Source organism: Mobula birostris, chromosome 9 (genome assembly GCF_030028105.1).
Source record: "Mobula birostris isolate sMobBir1 chromosome 9, sMobBir1.hap1, whole genome shotgun sequence".
In the NCBI taxonomy this organism is placed as follows: domain Eukaryota; kingdom Metazoa; phylum Chordata; class Chondrichthyes; order Myliobatiformes; family Myliobatidae; genus Mobula; species Mobula birostris.
This window is the reverse complement of record NC_092378.1, coordinates 118,811,404-118,828,647: the sequence shown is the minus strand read 5'-3', so window position 1 is coordinate 118,828,647 and position 17,244 is coordinate 118,811,404. Positions and strand designations below refer to the sequence as shown.

At 39.9% G+C, this 17,244-nt stretch overlaps 1 protein-coding gene across 2 annotated transcripts in view; it reads right to left on the bottom strand.

Annotated features, from left to right (window-relative positions):
- Positions 1-8,727, bottom strand: part of LOC140203018 (cytochrome P450 3A30-like) — a 56,064-nt gene extending 47,337 nt beyond the window's left edge. Inside the window, exons 1-3 of one of the 2 annotated variants that reach the window (XM_072268699.1) lie at positions 8,559-8,727; positions 3,169-3,262; positions 1,443-1,495 (exon numbers count right to left, since the gene is read on the bottom strand). In XM_072268699.1, coding sequence (XP_072124800.1) covers positions 1,443-1,495; positions 3,169-3,262; positions 8,559-8,653 — 242 coding nt within the window. In that variant the 5' untranslated portion in view covers positions 8,654-8,727. The remainder of the gene's footprint in view (positions 1-1,442; positions 1,496-3,168; positions 3,263-8,558) is intronic. The other variant, XM_072268701.1, reaches the window with a different exon arrangement.
- Positions 8,728-17,244: the final 8,517 nt, after the last annotated feature.

Here is a 17,244-nt window from a genome sequence, read left to right as displayed (position 1 = left end):
AATTGGTAGGAAAAAAAGGAGGAAAACAAAGTGATTGAGAGACCGTTAAAAACAAAGAGAAAGACAGTTATAATTGCTGGCAATTATTTTTTATGTTTATGTAAGGAGCACAAGTTACGAGCTATGGGTAAAGTGAACTGAATCGCTCAATTTCACTGCCTATTAATTTCAATGCAGTTCTCTGGACAAGAAGTACATACCTAGTTCTCCTTTTTTCCAAGAAGGGAGATGTTGTGGTATTCCTGTGCCAAGTGGGAGGAGTTCACATATTGTACAAGCAACTTTATGAATAAAGCTTAGTTGAAGATCCTACATGCTGGCCTCCTGGTGTATGCCTGCACTATCCCTCATTAATGAGCACAATAAAATCTCATCCTAATCTTCTACGTTCTGGGGAATAAAGTCCTAACCTATTCAAGCTTTCTTTATAGCTCAGGTCCTCCAATGCTGGCAATATCCTTGTAAATTTTCTCTGTACTCTTTCAACCTTTGCATCTTTACATCTTTCATGTAGTTAGGTGATCGAAACTGCACACAATACTCCAACCCATCAACATCTTATAAAACTTCAACATTACATCTCACCTCCTGTACGCAGTACTTTGATTTATGAAGCCCAATGTGTCAAAGGTATTCTTTACAACCCTTATCTATCTGTGATGTCACTTTCAATGAATTATGGACCCATATTTGTTCTAACATCTAGTTATCTGCCTGTGGATTGATTTGGAAAGGTCATGCAGATCTAAACTTAATGACATACTCTGAGTGCATTTGACTTCTAGATTTGCATCAATTACAATAAAACCCTATTAATCTGGCAGGTTTCCCATTGTTTTCCCAATGTCAAAAATAAAGGAAGATTCTAGACATTCAAGAGTTCCCCACCTAACAATATCACTTCCAGGATCAATTGCCTTTGCACTATTTAAGTACATTTACCCCAGACTCATCCAACTTGTAGGAAGTTGTCAAATGGTCAAATTCTGGACAATAGCTTTGGAAATTCCTTAGTAGATAGTCCTTAATGGATAGTAGATTCAGCCTATCCTCACAACAACCCAAGAATGGCTAAAATGCACCAAATCCCAGGAAAGGAAAACATTCAGTACTTCATTATTCATTGTAAAGATCTATTGTCCCATAAATGAACTCCCCTCTTGCATCTCAGTCCAATGAAGGACATCTTCAGGACCATAGAATGAATGCAAAATGGAGACATTTCCACAGTTTGATTGCATAAATGCAAAAGAAACAGATAAATCAAAGTTAAATAAAAATCCAAACAAATAGGTGAATGAATAATGACAACATGAACAGTGGTGTTTTGCATTGTGGCATAGAATAGAGAACACAGAAAGGTACAGCAAACAAACAGGCCCTTCAGCCCAGTGTTGTGCCAAACTAATTTACTGTAGTTTGCAAAAGAAGGATGTACTCACCCCCAGAATTTTCCATACTTTTTGTAGCATTCTTGATCAAAGTTAAAAAAACCCTTGCCAAGAAGAAAACAAACGATATTCATATAATACTATTGAATCATGATGTGGGCACACAAGCAGCTAAAATATACAGGAATTATTATATCTTGCTCTGAGCATTCCTTTGGTGAACATGTTACATCTATTGGTACAAGACAGTCAATGATAGATCAGCATAAAAGAAACTGAAGGAGAGCCTATGCCCCAAGAGTGATAAGTACCCAATTCCTCTTCATTGAACAATATATCCAGAGACCATGTCAATGATGACAAGCCTAGGACCTTCTGCAGGTGAACCATCCACTACATACACCTGTCTGAAGAGCTCTGCCTGCTGAAGGTCTCTGCTATTTTTATCTGAAGGGTAAAGTTTGCATGGGCAGAAGTCTTTGTGGCATACAGCAAGTCATTTAGAAATCACCCAATTTCATTCTGCACTAAAGAAAATTTTCAGTGCTTGCAGTTAAGTAAACTATTTTCTTTGACTAAAGCGTTGCAGCAACACACCAATCCATCAGCTCAAATCAGACAAAGCCCTTGAGGAACACAAATGAAACAGGAAATAACTTCAACAAAGAATTTGGAGGGCTAAAAGGGGCCATGAAATGTCCTTGGCAAGTAGGATTAAGGAGAATCCCAAGGTATTGAAAGAGTGTAGCTAGGGAAAATGTAAGTCCACTGAAGAACAAAGGACGCCGTGAGGCAGGGAGTGACTGAAGTCCCAAATGAGCATTTTGCATCAGTATTCACCAAAATCAAGGACATTGATGATCGTGAGATCAAGGAGCGATTTGCTGATGTTCTACTCTATGACATATCGATATTAGGGAATAGGTGTTTGGTTTATTGAAAAACTTTGAGGTGGTTAAATCCCCAGAGCCTGATGGAATCTACCCCAGGATACTGAGGGAGGCAAGGAACTTTGTTGGGACTTTAATTGAGATCTTTGTATCCTCTTTAACCACAGGTGAGGTCCCAGAAGACTGGAAAATATCCAACCTTTCCCCTTTATTTAAGGGCAACAGGAACAAATCAGGATATTATAATTCAGTGAATCTTACATCAGTGGTATGGAAATTATTGGAAAAGATTCTTAGGAACAGGATTTCTCATGTTTGAATAAGCATGGACAGATTAGATACAGTTGGCTTGGCTTTTTTGGGAAGTCCTGGGGAAATTCAGTTAAGATTGTTGAGGAAACCACAAAGATGAGTGACAAGGGTAGGATGGTGGATATTGTCTATTTGGAATCTATTTTGGCCTTTGAAAAGCTCCCTCGTGGTAGGCTGGTGCATACAGTGACGTAATAACTTTTGTTTTGAATCCTTTCCCATAGAAAGGTTTTTTAAATTTAATTTAAAAAAATAATAATTCTCAACTAAGTTGTTATGTTAACTTTGCTCTAATGTATTTACTCCAAGATGAAGCTTTGATTGTGCTATTCACAGGGGCACATATTCAAACACCAAACTTTCTGAATGCTTGACAACACTGAATGAAATGTTTACACTGGAGCATATGGAAAGTCAACACTCCCACATCTTCTCTCACTCAAATATAGCAAAGAATTTCAGAAAAGTCTTTCTCAGATCTTATATTGTACCTTCTTTTAACCAATTAAAGAATTGTTTGATAACAGATAAAGCACTAACAGGAAGTACTGCTGACACAATAAAAAAAATCATACTTTTCTGTAATGCAAGAATGTTCCGAAGAATGGTACTGGCCTTGGCCCTGGAATTCCAAGCCTTTTAAAAGTCCCAAATGATGAAACACTGTACCTGCAAGTTTAAGTTAAATGGTTATAGTCTTATAAAAATCTAAAATTGGTTAGCACAAACATTATCAAATATACTTGCATATTGTGTTCCTTTACACAAAGTACATAGTATTTGACTTGCCCAATGTGGTTCCCTTGGGGAAATTAGGAGCACATTGGGTGACTGCTTGACCGAACGCCTCAGTTCAGTCTGCAAGGTTGACTCAGAACTTCCAGCCACCCATCCATTAATCTCCATCCCACACCTTCGCTGACCTCTCTGCCTTCAACTTCATCATGGGAACAACATCCATTCTTCCCTCTGGGCATGTTAGAGGTCTTGGGAATTTATACTAAACTTAATCATTTTAATTAACTACCCATTTTTCCCTTCACTCTCTAATGAGGAAAGCTGATATTTTGGTTTTGTTCTGCTTCTAATTTCTGATTTTTAAAGTAATTGTAATCTCATTAACTCTGTTCTGCGCCCTTTCTCTCTACTCCTCAGCCTCCAAGCAGCTTGAACATGCTTGTCTTTTCATCGTTTCAGTTCTGATGAAGGGCTCTTGACCTGAAAAGATCAGCTTTACTGTTCTCTCTACTGGAAATGCCTGGGTTGCTGAGTGCTCTCAGCACTCCCCGCCCCCCCCCCCCGCCCCACCAATCCAGTCTCCTTTCCCAACAGTTAAAAACTCTGATACTTGCTCTCCGACGTCCGTGGATTCTTGCACGCTTATTAACACTGCACCATTTCATCTGCATTTTCTCTCCCTGTTCTTTCTACCTGAAGGATTCACATCAGTTAACTTCCTCAAATATATGACAATCATACTCATTGTTTATCGTATGCCTAAGCTCGGTGCCAGCAGATTCTTTGAAACCATGTTTTTGAGCTCAACAAGAGCAGTTGGTCACAAAAATGGGATGGTGGGGGTTGCGGGGGAACCACAGGGAACTGCATCTACGACACGAAAACACATTTCCACTCTTCTGGAAAGAAAATTCATTACTATCCTACACTGGATTTTTTTTAAACCAGTAACCAGGAGTTCGATTCTATTTCTCAGGCCACTGCTGAGTAGATAATGAGTTTACATCTTGTAGCATACTTGGACTGTCTCTGAGCAGGCTCAGGAAGGCTCCTCTTGTTGTTTTCTTAATTTCATTCTTGGTATTTTTCTGTAACTGTGTCTCAGTATTCTTTTTGAATGTGAACTATTGGAGCATTCCTTTATTTTAATGCTTTAACCTATCTTTGCATATCACTTTTCAATAAATTCAGATCTTCAAACTTCGATCTTCTATTGATACAGAAAGTTATGGTTTCTTCCTGTGTGCAAAGATAGGAATGCTCCAATAGTTCACATCTGAAAAGAATGCTGAGAGAGTCTTACAGAAAAATACCAAGAATGAAATTAAGAAAACAATGAATCTAGAAGCAGTTAGTCCACCGGTCCTAACATAAATTGCCCCATACTTTCTTGATTGCTTGCAGAAGGGTGCTCTGTCTTGACAAGGGCAACTTAAGCCCTTACAACACATGAGTAATATTGCCATTTTCTACTCAAGTTCACTGTCAGTCTGCAGATCACTGGCCATCTGCCATCAGTTTCAAAGGGCCCTGGGGGCCAATATGTATGGCAGCAAAAATGAACCAATTTTTTTTGGCAAATGGATCATTTATCCTCTTCACAGGTAGGCCTGATTACAAATCTAATCTACTGCAGATACGGTTCAGATGGCATAATTATAATGTAACTTATCTATAGAGCACTCTTTGTAGAAATAGGTGTAGTTCATAGTGCTTTACAGTGAGATATAGTGCAAACGTGAAAATAAAAATGGTGTTAGCTAAAAGCAAGGTTAAGCAAATAGGCTTTGAGCTCCCTTTTAAAAGCGTCAACTGAGTTCCATAGCTCAAAACCGCTGACCTACCAATCATCTTTTGAGGGAGATTATTTAAATTGAAGAGGCCAGCAGAAGAAGACCTGAAACTTCGAGCATGATTATAAAAAGAAAGCGATTCTGTGATGTACTCCAATCTCAAACCATTGAGAGTTTTAAAAACAACTAAGAGAACTTTAAAATTAATTCTAAAAGATACATGAAGCTGATGCAGAGATGTGATATGCTCCCTCATTCTGGTTTAAGTTCAAAGTCTAGCATTGTTCTGAATGAGTTGAAGTTTGTTAATAGATTGCTTTGGAAGGCCGATAAAAAGTGCATTGCAGTAATTTAGTCTATTCAACATAAAGGCATGCATTTGTTAATTCAGCATTATTATGTGACAGAAACAGATGTACCTTTGCAATATTTCTCTACTGTTGAAATGCTGCTCTGGTCACTTTATGTGGAATTTGAAATTCAAACTGGAATCAAGGGTAACACATCAGGAACAAAGAGCTAGGAGGAATGTATAGCTGGGGGAAACAGAAATTGGCACTGTGTAAACATTGTCTCTATTGGTATCTCTATTGTTATCGGGAAAGAACCTACTCATCAGCTACTAGATGCTCTCGATGTTGCTATACATGCCATAGACGTAGTCAATACCCAACTTCTGTGCTGCAACATTCAAGGTCATATTCCATTTTATTTGGAGATTGAAAATTGATTGTTTCCTCAAAGACATCATGCACAAAGAGGAAGAATGTATCAACTGTGACTCTAATTGTGATGGGTATCATTGCCTAGCTGCATAAACTGTGCAAAGATATTAAGGACACAAACATCAAGTATTATTACCACAGAGGCTGTGTCTATCATCAGTACTACAGAGGAGGATTCTGGTCACATTGTTGCAAAACTTCCCATATTGTTGAACTATGCCATACCACCTGTCCCTGACAAAGAAATGCACAAACACCTCAGAGCAAAAGTCAAATAGGTAATGGTTTGCATGGAACATTGAGAGCTCTGCGGGAGAAAAACTGGATTCTGATGGATGGTTTTGGAAGAGTCTGTCAAATTCCTTTGGTAGAATGCTCATCACCAGAACTTCCAAACAAAGAACAAATCTCTTGATTTTGCACAGAGACACTGAAATCAATGCAAAGTCTTCCTCATAGAATATAAGCAAAAGAAAAATTGATGTCATGCAAATATCATGAATGTTGTAAGTGAAATCAGTATTTTTTGAATGGTGGCACAGAGATACACTTATATTTGCAAATTTTATGAATAAAGTGTTTTTTGAAGATATGTATCATCTTTCTCTCCACAACTCCTAACCTCTCCAGATATAGAAAAAGATCCCTGGCACTATTTCGGAAATTTAACACCCAATATTTATCTCTCAGTCAACACCACAGGGAAGTTTTCTCATTATTACCATGCTGTCTATGGGAGTTTTTTTGTGGTGCATAGTGATCACCAGATTTTCCAATGATCGTAATTCGACTATATTGGGACATAACTGTGAAAGGGACTAGATAATTGGTAGTTGTTTGGTATATAATTCCGCATTATTTGTTTGGAAGGAAATAGCACTGCCTTCAACATATGTACTTCCTGCTCAATGGCTATTCTTATTGGTCTATGAATGGGATCAGAAGAAAAAATAATAACATCCAAATTTGATGATCTGTCTTTAATGAAAAGTGATTTACAAGGACAGATTGAAGCATTAAAATGAAGGAATGCTCCAATAGTTCACATCTGAAAAGAATATTGAGAGCATCATGCAGAAAAAATATGAAGTAGTAAATTAAGAAAACAAAGAACCTGTAAGCAAGTTTAGTTCACCAGCCTCAACAGGCATCTCCAACTACTCACACAGCTCAAAATACTTTCTGTTCTTGGCTCTATCTAATCATTTTATAACCATTGGACTTTATTGCAAGCAACAATAAAGCAGTAAGATTTAAATGTCAGCTTGCTAAAAGACAAAGTAGTACTTTGCAAACTGAAAGGTGAAGTCCATGTGTAATTTCTTCAAATGCCTCCCATTAAAATTAGTTTTTATCTCATCCAGAAATACATCCCTTTTCCAGCACAACCAAAACCTACCCCACTGGAATCAGCTTGATCCCAACTCACTGAATCTAAACTTCATTCGTCACAAAGAGACAAGCACTTTAGCCCATTGAGTCTATACAGACCATCAACAATTCTTTTGTATGGATTCTATATTAATCCTTTTTTAAAGATTTCTCTCCACAATCTATTCAACTCCCTCCAGGGTTTTAACATCCACTTACACACCAGGTTCTTGAAGGTTGTTATACTGGGTTGGGGGTTGTGGTGAAATGCTCCAGAGGACATGCATCACAAATAGCCTCTGACAACCAAGTCCAACTCCTGGCCTTTGTGTGAGGCTTAGCCCTGTGGAACTATTTCTACTGACAGGTGAAGGGGCAAGGGCGGGTTACTGCAGCTCCAAAAGCAGTCAGTTCTGGCAGATGGTTGGCAGCTCATCTAAAAGCAAAACTGATCTCAAACCTTCACTGCTTGTGGTTTTACCCACTCATGGGGAAGGCTTTGTGAGTAATCCCTGAAAAACAATCTGGAGATCGAGCCCCCAACACAGCCCTATCTTAAATTCAACACTGACTGGCAACTCCTGAGGCGTAGCTGGTGCCAAACTGTATTGGTCTCTGCCATCCTTCTGGATTCATCAGCTGCATGAAGATGGGGGAAGGGCTTTTGCATGTGCTTACTCTCCAAATCGCACTGCCCTGGCTTGTGTATCATGTAGGCGGACAGCTGTGACACACATCTATGGTCGACCTTGACCAACAGAGGGCCTCCAACACACTTGGGGATCATTTACAAAGGTCAATTAGCCAACTAATCTGCATATCTTTAGGATGTGAGAAGACTCTGCAGGAAGTGCATTCAGTCACAAGAAGTACAATTCTCTCAAGCTGAAACTGGAATCCCCAATACATTCAGCTCAGTTCCCATACACTGAACTCAACCCCATCAGATCCGCTCAGTTACAACACATTGAAACCCAGCGCTGTTCCCACACATTGAACCCCAACCCCGACCCCATACATTGAACCACAACCCTGTCCCCAACATCGAACCCCAACTCCTTCCCCACACATTGAAACCACAACCCCGTCCCCACACATTGAACTCCAACGCATCAGAACAACTCGATTCCAAATAACTGAACTAAACCCTATTGGCTCAACAGTATCTCGAACTAAATTGCAAAGGCACTTTCCTTCCCGCTGATTACTTTGGTTCCACACTAATATACACTAGATCAATAACAAAACATCCAGAGAAAGTTAGACTTTTCACTCTTAGTTCCAACTGCAGCAAACTTCCTCCTTTGATTTGGAAGAATGACTTGGTCAGTCACTTACCAGCTCAGCAGGACGAGGAAAGTGACGAGGAGGACCCATGTCGGTGAGGACAGAGCGGCCCCGATAGTCCCCAAGCACTCCGACAACACAGGCATCTCGCAAGTTTCAGGGATCGATGGCTGAGTACACGAACGCGCTCCGCGAATGTTGTTGATAGCAAACCAAACAAGAGGCGGGATTTCTGCCTTTTATAACTACCAAAATGGAACGTGATTCGACGCGAGAGCTGACATCAGCAGTTGTAAAATATAAATACCTGTACATTTATTATCAAAGTACAAACATACAGCCACGTAATACTTTGAGATTCATTTTCTTGCCGACATTTACAGGAAAATAAAGAACTACAATAGATTTAAAGGGAACACCATAAGACTTTGCTTGTCATGGAATGGGCTGCATCCATCCGGTCCAGTTTGCAATGCAAGGAAGCGCGCTCGATTTATTTAGCTCATTTCAATACAAACCTCGGTGTTTTACATATAATAATGTTTTGTTTCAACTTTATTAGTGGAAATATATTTAAAATGCAATAAAATACCTCATGCCTTTAGTTACGTTCACAGACATCCATCCCACCCTGCAGAAATTCATTTCACCCCCCCTCCCCCGGTCGACCTCCAAGGGCATAATACATAATTATATTATATTATCATGGAGTCGGTTTTTTTATTCTATTCTATTACAACTGTAAGCAAGTCTACAGGGAGCTTGGCCTCATCACGTAGGACATCAACAGAGCAGCTCCTGAGCAGCTCGCTTGCTAGTTTAAATAACGTTAGCTGTGCTAATAAACGAATGACACCTGTTAAACTCGCCTCAACATATCTTTTACAGTCATTTAACCCACCATGGGCAATAGAAAAGTCACTGTTGTAAACAGTGCAGCGAGCAACACTGTCATTATTTTTTACCCCTGTTAGGCAGGGGAACACTTTAGTGTAGTCTGGGGTGAAGTACGATTTATATTTTCTTTTTTTGGAATAGTCTGTCATGGCACTGCAGGACACTAAACTGAACTGATGGACAATGAAAGAGAGAGAGATGTCGACTGCAAAGCCTGCCCACAGAGAAAACTGATAAGTCTACTTAGCACAAAGAGAGACCAATCAGGATCAGGATTTTCTCTCTCTCTCTCTCTCTCTCTTTGTCTCTCTCTCCCTGTCTCTCTCTCTCTCTCCCCCTCCCTCTCTCTCTCTCCCTCTCTCTCTCTCACTTTCTCTCTCTCTCTCCCTCTCTCTCTGCCTCCCTCTCTCTCCCTCCCTCCCTCTCTCTCTCTCTCTCTCCCCCCCTCTCTCTCTCTCTCACCCTCTCTCGCTCGCTCGCTCTCAAAAAAATCGATTTCTGGGATATTGTATATAATATGCAGGCATCAGGGAGCTGCTATTGATATGCGGGAGTCTAACGTAACATCCGGGAGAGGTGGGATGTCTGCGTTCATTGAGCCATCCAGTCAGTAGTCCATGGTGTCATCAAGTCAATGAATTCTATTTACAAAGCATCGGGTGGCCTTTTTGAACAGTGTTTAAAAAGTTGATGCACAGAACTCAGCCGTTGGTAAGACCTTGGCCCGCAGTTCCTCGTCGCTAAGTCTTTGAATTGTCTGCACCAAGCTTCAGTGTATCCTTTAGGCTGGAATGTGCACAGGAAGATTTGGGCAGTTAAAGTGTGAGTTCCACATGTCTTAAGATTTTCCAGCAGCACAGGGTGTTTTATTTATTGTTTTGTTTGTCTTTCTCCGAAGGGTATTTACTGTACTGAGTGAACGTGAGGAAAGTGAAAATCATTTTGTACACAACGAGCTCCCATTAACATTCATGTGACAATGGCCAGATAATCAATTTCAGTCCTGTTGACGGAGAAATAAATGTTGACCAGGAGACAAAAGCAATTCCTTTTTTTATTTTAATAGACATCGGGCCAAGGGCTTACTTCCTTCTGAATGGTCAGAAAGAATCTTGAGTTTAATGTATTACTCAAAAAAAAAAGTCCAGGATATATCAACCTGAAATATTGTGTTTATTGTGACTTAATAAAGCAAGTTCTGAATGAGGCTCATTGTCGATAAAACCCAAATTATATTTAAGAAAGGTAACAGTAAATTTGGTTAGTATTGTTTCTATAGATGGTGACAAAGATTACAAGTAACTTCCATTTCTGATCTCCTCCATACCTAAATAAAGAGAGGCAAGGAATGCTCAGTCCCTCTCTTAACACCCACCTTTGAGCAGTACATTAATACCTTGGCTAAACCTGAGTAAATCCACCAGGAAGCCATTCAGGCTTCTTCTGGCCTGCAGCCCCATCCCCACTCTTACATCCAATATCCACTAAGACAATGAAGTAAAGCCAGGAATTGTGGAGAAGCATCTTCAAATAGCAAACAATGTGTAACTGCTCCCCAGATCAGGTGCTCCCAGCTTAGAATGGTGCTTAATTCCTGTGAGCTATTTGCAAACTGGGCAGCTTGCAAGTCGGGACTGTGGCCACAAACTTGAGATCCCAGGCAGCAGAAGATTCATCAGAATCAGGTTTATTATCACTGGCATGTGACGTGAAATTCATTAACTTAGCAGCAGCAGTTCAAAGCAATGCATAATATAGAAGAGAAAGAAATGATAAATAAAATTAAAATAATAACAATAAATAAGTAAATTAATTACAGATGTGTATATTGAATAGAGTTTTAAAACGTGCAAAAACCAGAAATACTGTATTTTAAAAAAGCGAGGGAGTCATGAAACAGTTAACGAATCTCTAAAATGCTTGTTTGCATGTTTATACAGTATATGGTAATCTGCCATCATTGCCTCATATGCCTCTTATGTTTGTGACACAAAATAAAGAGAAAGAAAACATTTTTCTGATGTAACATGCAATAACGTGCCTTATCATGATACAGGTTACCAAATGCAATGTCCCGTAAAAAGGAAGGAGATGTGCAGCAATGATCAGACAGACCTCTCCCAGGCATGGAGACAGGAGACACCCGAAGGCAATTCCTCAGTTGAAAGCTGGGGATGGATTTGAATCTCTACCCTCTATCTGGCTACTGAATCAGATTATGCTTTCTCATTATGAGCCCACTCTCCAATTCTCTGATCAACTCTTCCTTTTCCCTCCCCTTTTTATTGATCCAAACTCCTCCTTAATTCTCCTTCCCTCTCTCCTACTAGTTTCTTCATCCCTCACTTTCTCTCTCATTCATTTCCAATACCGCTTTCTCTCAGTGTTTCATCCTCAAAGTCAATATGTTTTCTCTTGCACCTTTCCAAAATTTGGTGCTCTCTCTGCACTTAACAATATACTTAGAATCATGATTGACTCACAAAAAGCTGTTTTAAATTCATCTCTGTCTTTTAAAATATCAAAGTAGTTAAGAAAACAGAAATGTTACAAACTAAAATTAAAGGAGATAATTAGAGGAGGGTAAAAATCATGTGACAGCTGAAGGTAGATTGAAATCAAATACTAGTAGCCAAACCAATGGAAGCCTTTAAAGAGATGTTTTCAGTCCAGAGATGACACATTATGAGAGACAGGAAGGATAAAAATCCAGGGTCAGCACCCCTTGAATGACAACAGTCATAGAGGTTAAAATAAAATAGTTAAATAAGGTTTACGACAATTGCAATCTTCATAAAGCAGTGTGAATCAAATCAAAACATAATTAAGAGGAGAGCTACAAATGAACAGAGAGTATGAGAATAGTTCCCAGAAGAGCAAACTCAAATTTGCTTATAGTAACAATCTATTGAAGGGAAAAGAAATAATAATTAAACATTAGAATGAAATTGAGGTATTAAATGACAACTGTGCATGTTTTTTTTCTTATCAGTGATGGGGATTGTAGAGCAAAACCATAAAGTTATATATAGATAGCTGAGGCAGAAAATGCCCAATGCACCGGATTTCACTGTAATTCTCACTTCATATTTTCCTGTTGTCCATATGTTCTGATGGATAAGAGATTTTCTTGAATTTTCTATATTTGTATCTCATATGGATCTTGCTGATACCAATTACAGTTGACTACTAGACAACCGGGTGACCTGTTGGGGCACCTTTTGAGAGAAAGGTAGTGCAGTGTGATGTGATGTGCTTTGCAAATTAACGAAGAAGAACTCAGTGTATTAAAGAAGAAAGATGCGTAACAAGACAAATATTGCTCCTCCTCGTTTAACGAAGGACACTTTTTATGACCACATTTCTGGTTGATCTGCCACCCTTCAGGAATATGCGAACATTTTCATTTCTTTTTCCCCGGCTTAAAGCCACATACAGCTGACCATGCGGGAATACCGGTTGCTCCAGATAAATCAACACACTCTCCATGGTTTGGCCTTGGGCCTTATGTATAGTCATTGCAAAGCATGACGGTATCCGGAACTGGCTCCGCTGAAGAGGGACATCTTCCCCTTCTGATAAACTGAGAGTAATTCTTGGGATCATGACAATGTCTTTTTTGAACGCACCAATGTTTATCTTTGCTACGATGAGATTGTCGTGCAGTTCTTCCACCATCATTCACGTTCCATTGCAAAGCCTTGGTGGATCCAAGTTCCTCATTGAAATGACGGGAGATCCCCTCTTCAATTCCAGATTATGTGGTGGCAATCCAGAGGGTTCGATGGAATCAAGGAATTCTGTAGGAAAATGTGCGGCGTTAGCTCCTTCACTTACAGCATTGAAGGAGCAGTATTCTTTCATGATTCCAGGGAAGTGTCTAATGCATGTGAAGTTTATTTTTCACATCATTCATATAAGAGGAACCAAGATAGAATTCCTTGAGAAGAGTTCTGCAGGATTGTCGAATGTCGGGTAGATGAAATCAATGCATTCTTCCATAGTTGTTGCTAGCAGAATCATATCTTCAGGTAATTTGATTTCATTGTTTTCATTTTTCTCAATCTTGTCTTCTCCAACATCTAATAAGAACTGAGAATACCATCCTTCCCCCTCACTCAATCGCATCTTTCTCTTCAATTGAAACTTGATGAAGCTTCTCTATAAGTAGGATTTTTTATGCATGAATTCTCCCCATCAGCATCATTCCCGCGTTTCACAACTGCTAGAAGCAGACGGAAATCACCACAGCAAATGGTTAAAATACCCCCGAAGGCCTTATTCTTGCTGCATACATCACGAACAGTGCGGTCCACAGCTTCAAAGCTCTCCCTCCTATTCATGGGGCACTCATCCCAGACAATAAGCTTTACATTTTGGAGTAAATTTGCAGTGTTTTTATCGATGTTACAAAGGGCATCCTCAAAGTCAAAGGACTTTGAGGGGTATTTTGAATCATGAATGCACTGTCCTACCACCAGGCATCAATGTTGCTGCAATACCTGATGATGCTACAGCAATAGCAACACCTCCATCTCCCCTAACGTTAGCGAGGATTAAGTTGATGATAAATGTCTTGCCCGTTCCTCCTGGTGCATCAATGAAAATCATTGAAGAGAGATTCCTTTCCAAGCAGTCACACACATATTCATATACCTCTCTTTGCTCATTATTCAATAGGGGCTCCTTCTGTGAAACAAATTCCTGCTGTTCGTCTCTGTTGTATTGTAGTTCACACAATAACTCCAGATTGCCAGCACTTTGAGGAATTGTATAGTTTTTTGGTGTCGGCAAGTTATATTCTTCAAGTGTTTTGCCCAAATTCTCAAGCTTCCCTTGGAAATACAGAAGAGCTTGTTCATGATGCCTCTCATCCATCATGATGTTAGGATCATTGACAGTTCTCCTCTTCATTTAGATTATGAGAACACTCAGTCCTCTTTCATTGTCCTAGAAATGCATACATGCATTAAGAAATGATACAATGTTTCTCCAGCGTGATATCACAAAAAACAGGACAGACCAAAGACTAACACTGACAAAACCACATAATTATAACATATAGTTACAGCAGTGCAAAGCAATACCATAATTTGATGAAGAACAATCCATACGCACAGTAAAAAAAATAGTCTCAAAGTCCCGAGTCGATCGACTCCCGAGTCCCTGATAGCGGCGGCAAAAGGGAGAAACTCCCTGCCATAAACCTCCAGGTACCGTCAACTTGCCGATACCTTGGAAGCAGCCGACCCCAGCCGACAGAGAGTCCATCCGTCCGAAAACTCAGAGCTCCCGAGCAGCCTCTCCGATACAGCCTCCTGAGAGCCATCCTCTACCAAGCGCCTTCGACCTCTCCCCGGCTGCTAAAACACGCAAAGTCGACACACAGTAGCAGCGATCGCAAAGCAGCCGTTTCATAAGTTTTCCAGATGTTCCGCTGTGCTCTCACGTCTGTCTCCATCAAATCAGGATTGTGCACAGTCCCCTACTTGACAGATAACAGATATTCATCACCCAAGAGGCCGCGCGCACTATCGTCGATTTGTAAGAAATCTTCAGACATTGCATTCTTGAACCCGTTCCATAATTGCCATGGATTGTTGATTTCAGTGTTTGTTAGCAAGACAACAAACAAATCTCTCATTGCTCTGTGCATTCTTGTTCTCACTGCTTCTTCCATAGTTTGCTGCCAATGATCGTCAGCTTGCAACAATCCTCTCTCTCTGCAGACGTCTTTGAATGATGGAAGTATATCTCCAGCATGTGTTTTCAATGATTGGAAAGACACTGGTCCCTTTGTGTGATGAAGAAGAAGTTTCAAATAGTAGAGGTCACCACTTCATGGAGAAACAGTATACACCCGACCCAGAACATTTGCTTCAAAAATGCCAAGGTACCCCTCCACTCTTTTGCCCATTCTCCTTCTTTCCCATCTCTTATTAGTGCACGTGTAGAATCTGGGAATATCTGCATAGTACAGGGTTCTTGCAAATGGATTGTGAGTGCAAAGATCCATGAATTCCGTGAAAGTGCTTCTTGACATATCATTATGCAGTTGTACAGCAGCACTATCTCGAAAGAATACTTGATACTGTTGGGGAAGGTGCACTTGAAGGCGAACAACAGCTGGTTCCCTCTCATGAATTGGAAATCCAAGTATCAATCCGACAGCTTCAGAGGGCCCGATATATCTGCCTGTCAAATACTGTGTGATTTCGTCTTCTCTATTCACTCCAGAAATTGTCCGATCACTCCCCTTCATGGTATACCTGATCACGTATTTGATGGACTTGACAGATGAGCATATTTCTACATTTAGATGACAATTGAACAGCGTTAATCGTTGAGCATTATAGGGAACCATCAATTCAGAAGTTATAGTTCGACTTTGTCGTCCTAGTTGATGACTTTCAAATCCTCCCATTTGCACAGACCGTCTCCTACACACAGGATATGAATCACCCCACACCTTGTATGCTCAATAAATGGCTTCGGGTTCCTCTTACTGCATGTACCATTTTGCCAACATGGTGATTTAGTGGTGCAATACGGACCATGTATCATGTGCTTCCATACCAATTCATGCAGCTCTGGATCTTCATTTGGGTTTAGTATTTCTGCTTGAACGAACTTATCATAATCTTGTGGGTTTGGATGCACCTTTTGCACTAATTGAAGGTCACAAACAGACAGACAGAGCATGAGACTTTTAGTTTAATGCAATGCATAAGTGCATCTTAAATGCATTTATTTTAATGCTAGGAGCATTATAAGAAAGGTGAATGAGCTTAAAGTATGGATTGATACCTGGAAGTATGATGTGGTAGCTATTAGTGAAACATAGTTGCAGGAGGGGTGTGATTGGCAACTAAATATTCCTGGATTTCGTTGCTTCAGGTGTGATAGAATCGGAGGGACAAGAGGGGGAGGTGTTGCATTGCTTGTCAGAGAAAATATTACAGCAGTGCTCTGGCAGGATAGATTAGAGGGCTTGTTTAGGGAGGCTATTTGGGTGGAATTGAAGAATGGGAAAGGTGTAGTAACACTTATGGGGTATATTATAGACCACCTAATGGGGACCGAGAATTGGAGGATCAAATTTGTAAGGAGGTAGCAGATATTTATAGTAAGCACAGGGTTGTGATTGTGGGAGATTTTAATTTTCCACACATAGACTGGGAAGCCCATACTGTAAAAGGGCATGGATGGTTTGGAGTTTGTAAAATGTGTGCAGGATAGTTTTTTGCAGCAATACATAGAGGTACCAACTAGAGAAGGGGCAGTGTTGGATCTCCTGTTAGGGAATGAGATAGGTCAGGTGACGAAGGTATGTGTTGGGGAGCACTTCGGGTCCAGTGATCACAATGCCATTAGTTTCAATATAATTATGGAGAAGGATAGGTCCGGACCCAGGGTTGAGATTTTTGATTGGAGAAAGGCTAACTTTGAGGAGATGCAAAAGGATTTAGAAGGAGTGGATTGGGGCAATTTGTTTTATGGGAAAGATGTAATAGAGAAATGGAGGTCATTTAAAGGTGAAATTTTGAGGATACAGAGTCTTTATGTTTCTGTTAGGTTGAAAGGAAAGATTAAAAGTTTGAGAGAGCCATGGTTTTCAAGGGATATTGGAAACTTGGTTCCGATAAAGAGAGACATCTACAATAAATATAGGCAGCATGGAGTAAATGAGGTGTTCGAGGAATATAAAGAATGTAAAAAGAATCTTAAGAAAAAAATTAGTAAAGCTAAAAGAAGATATGAGGTTGCTTTGGCAAGTAAGGTGAAAATAAATCCAAAGGGTTTCTACAGTTATATTAATAACAAAAGGATAGTGAGGGAT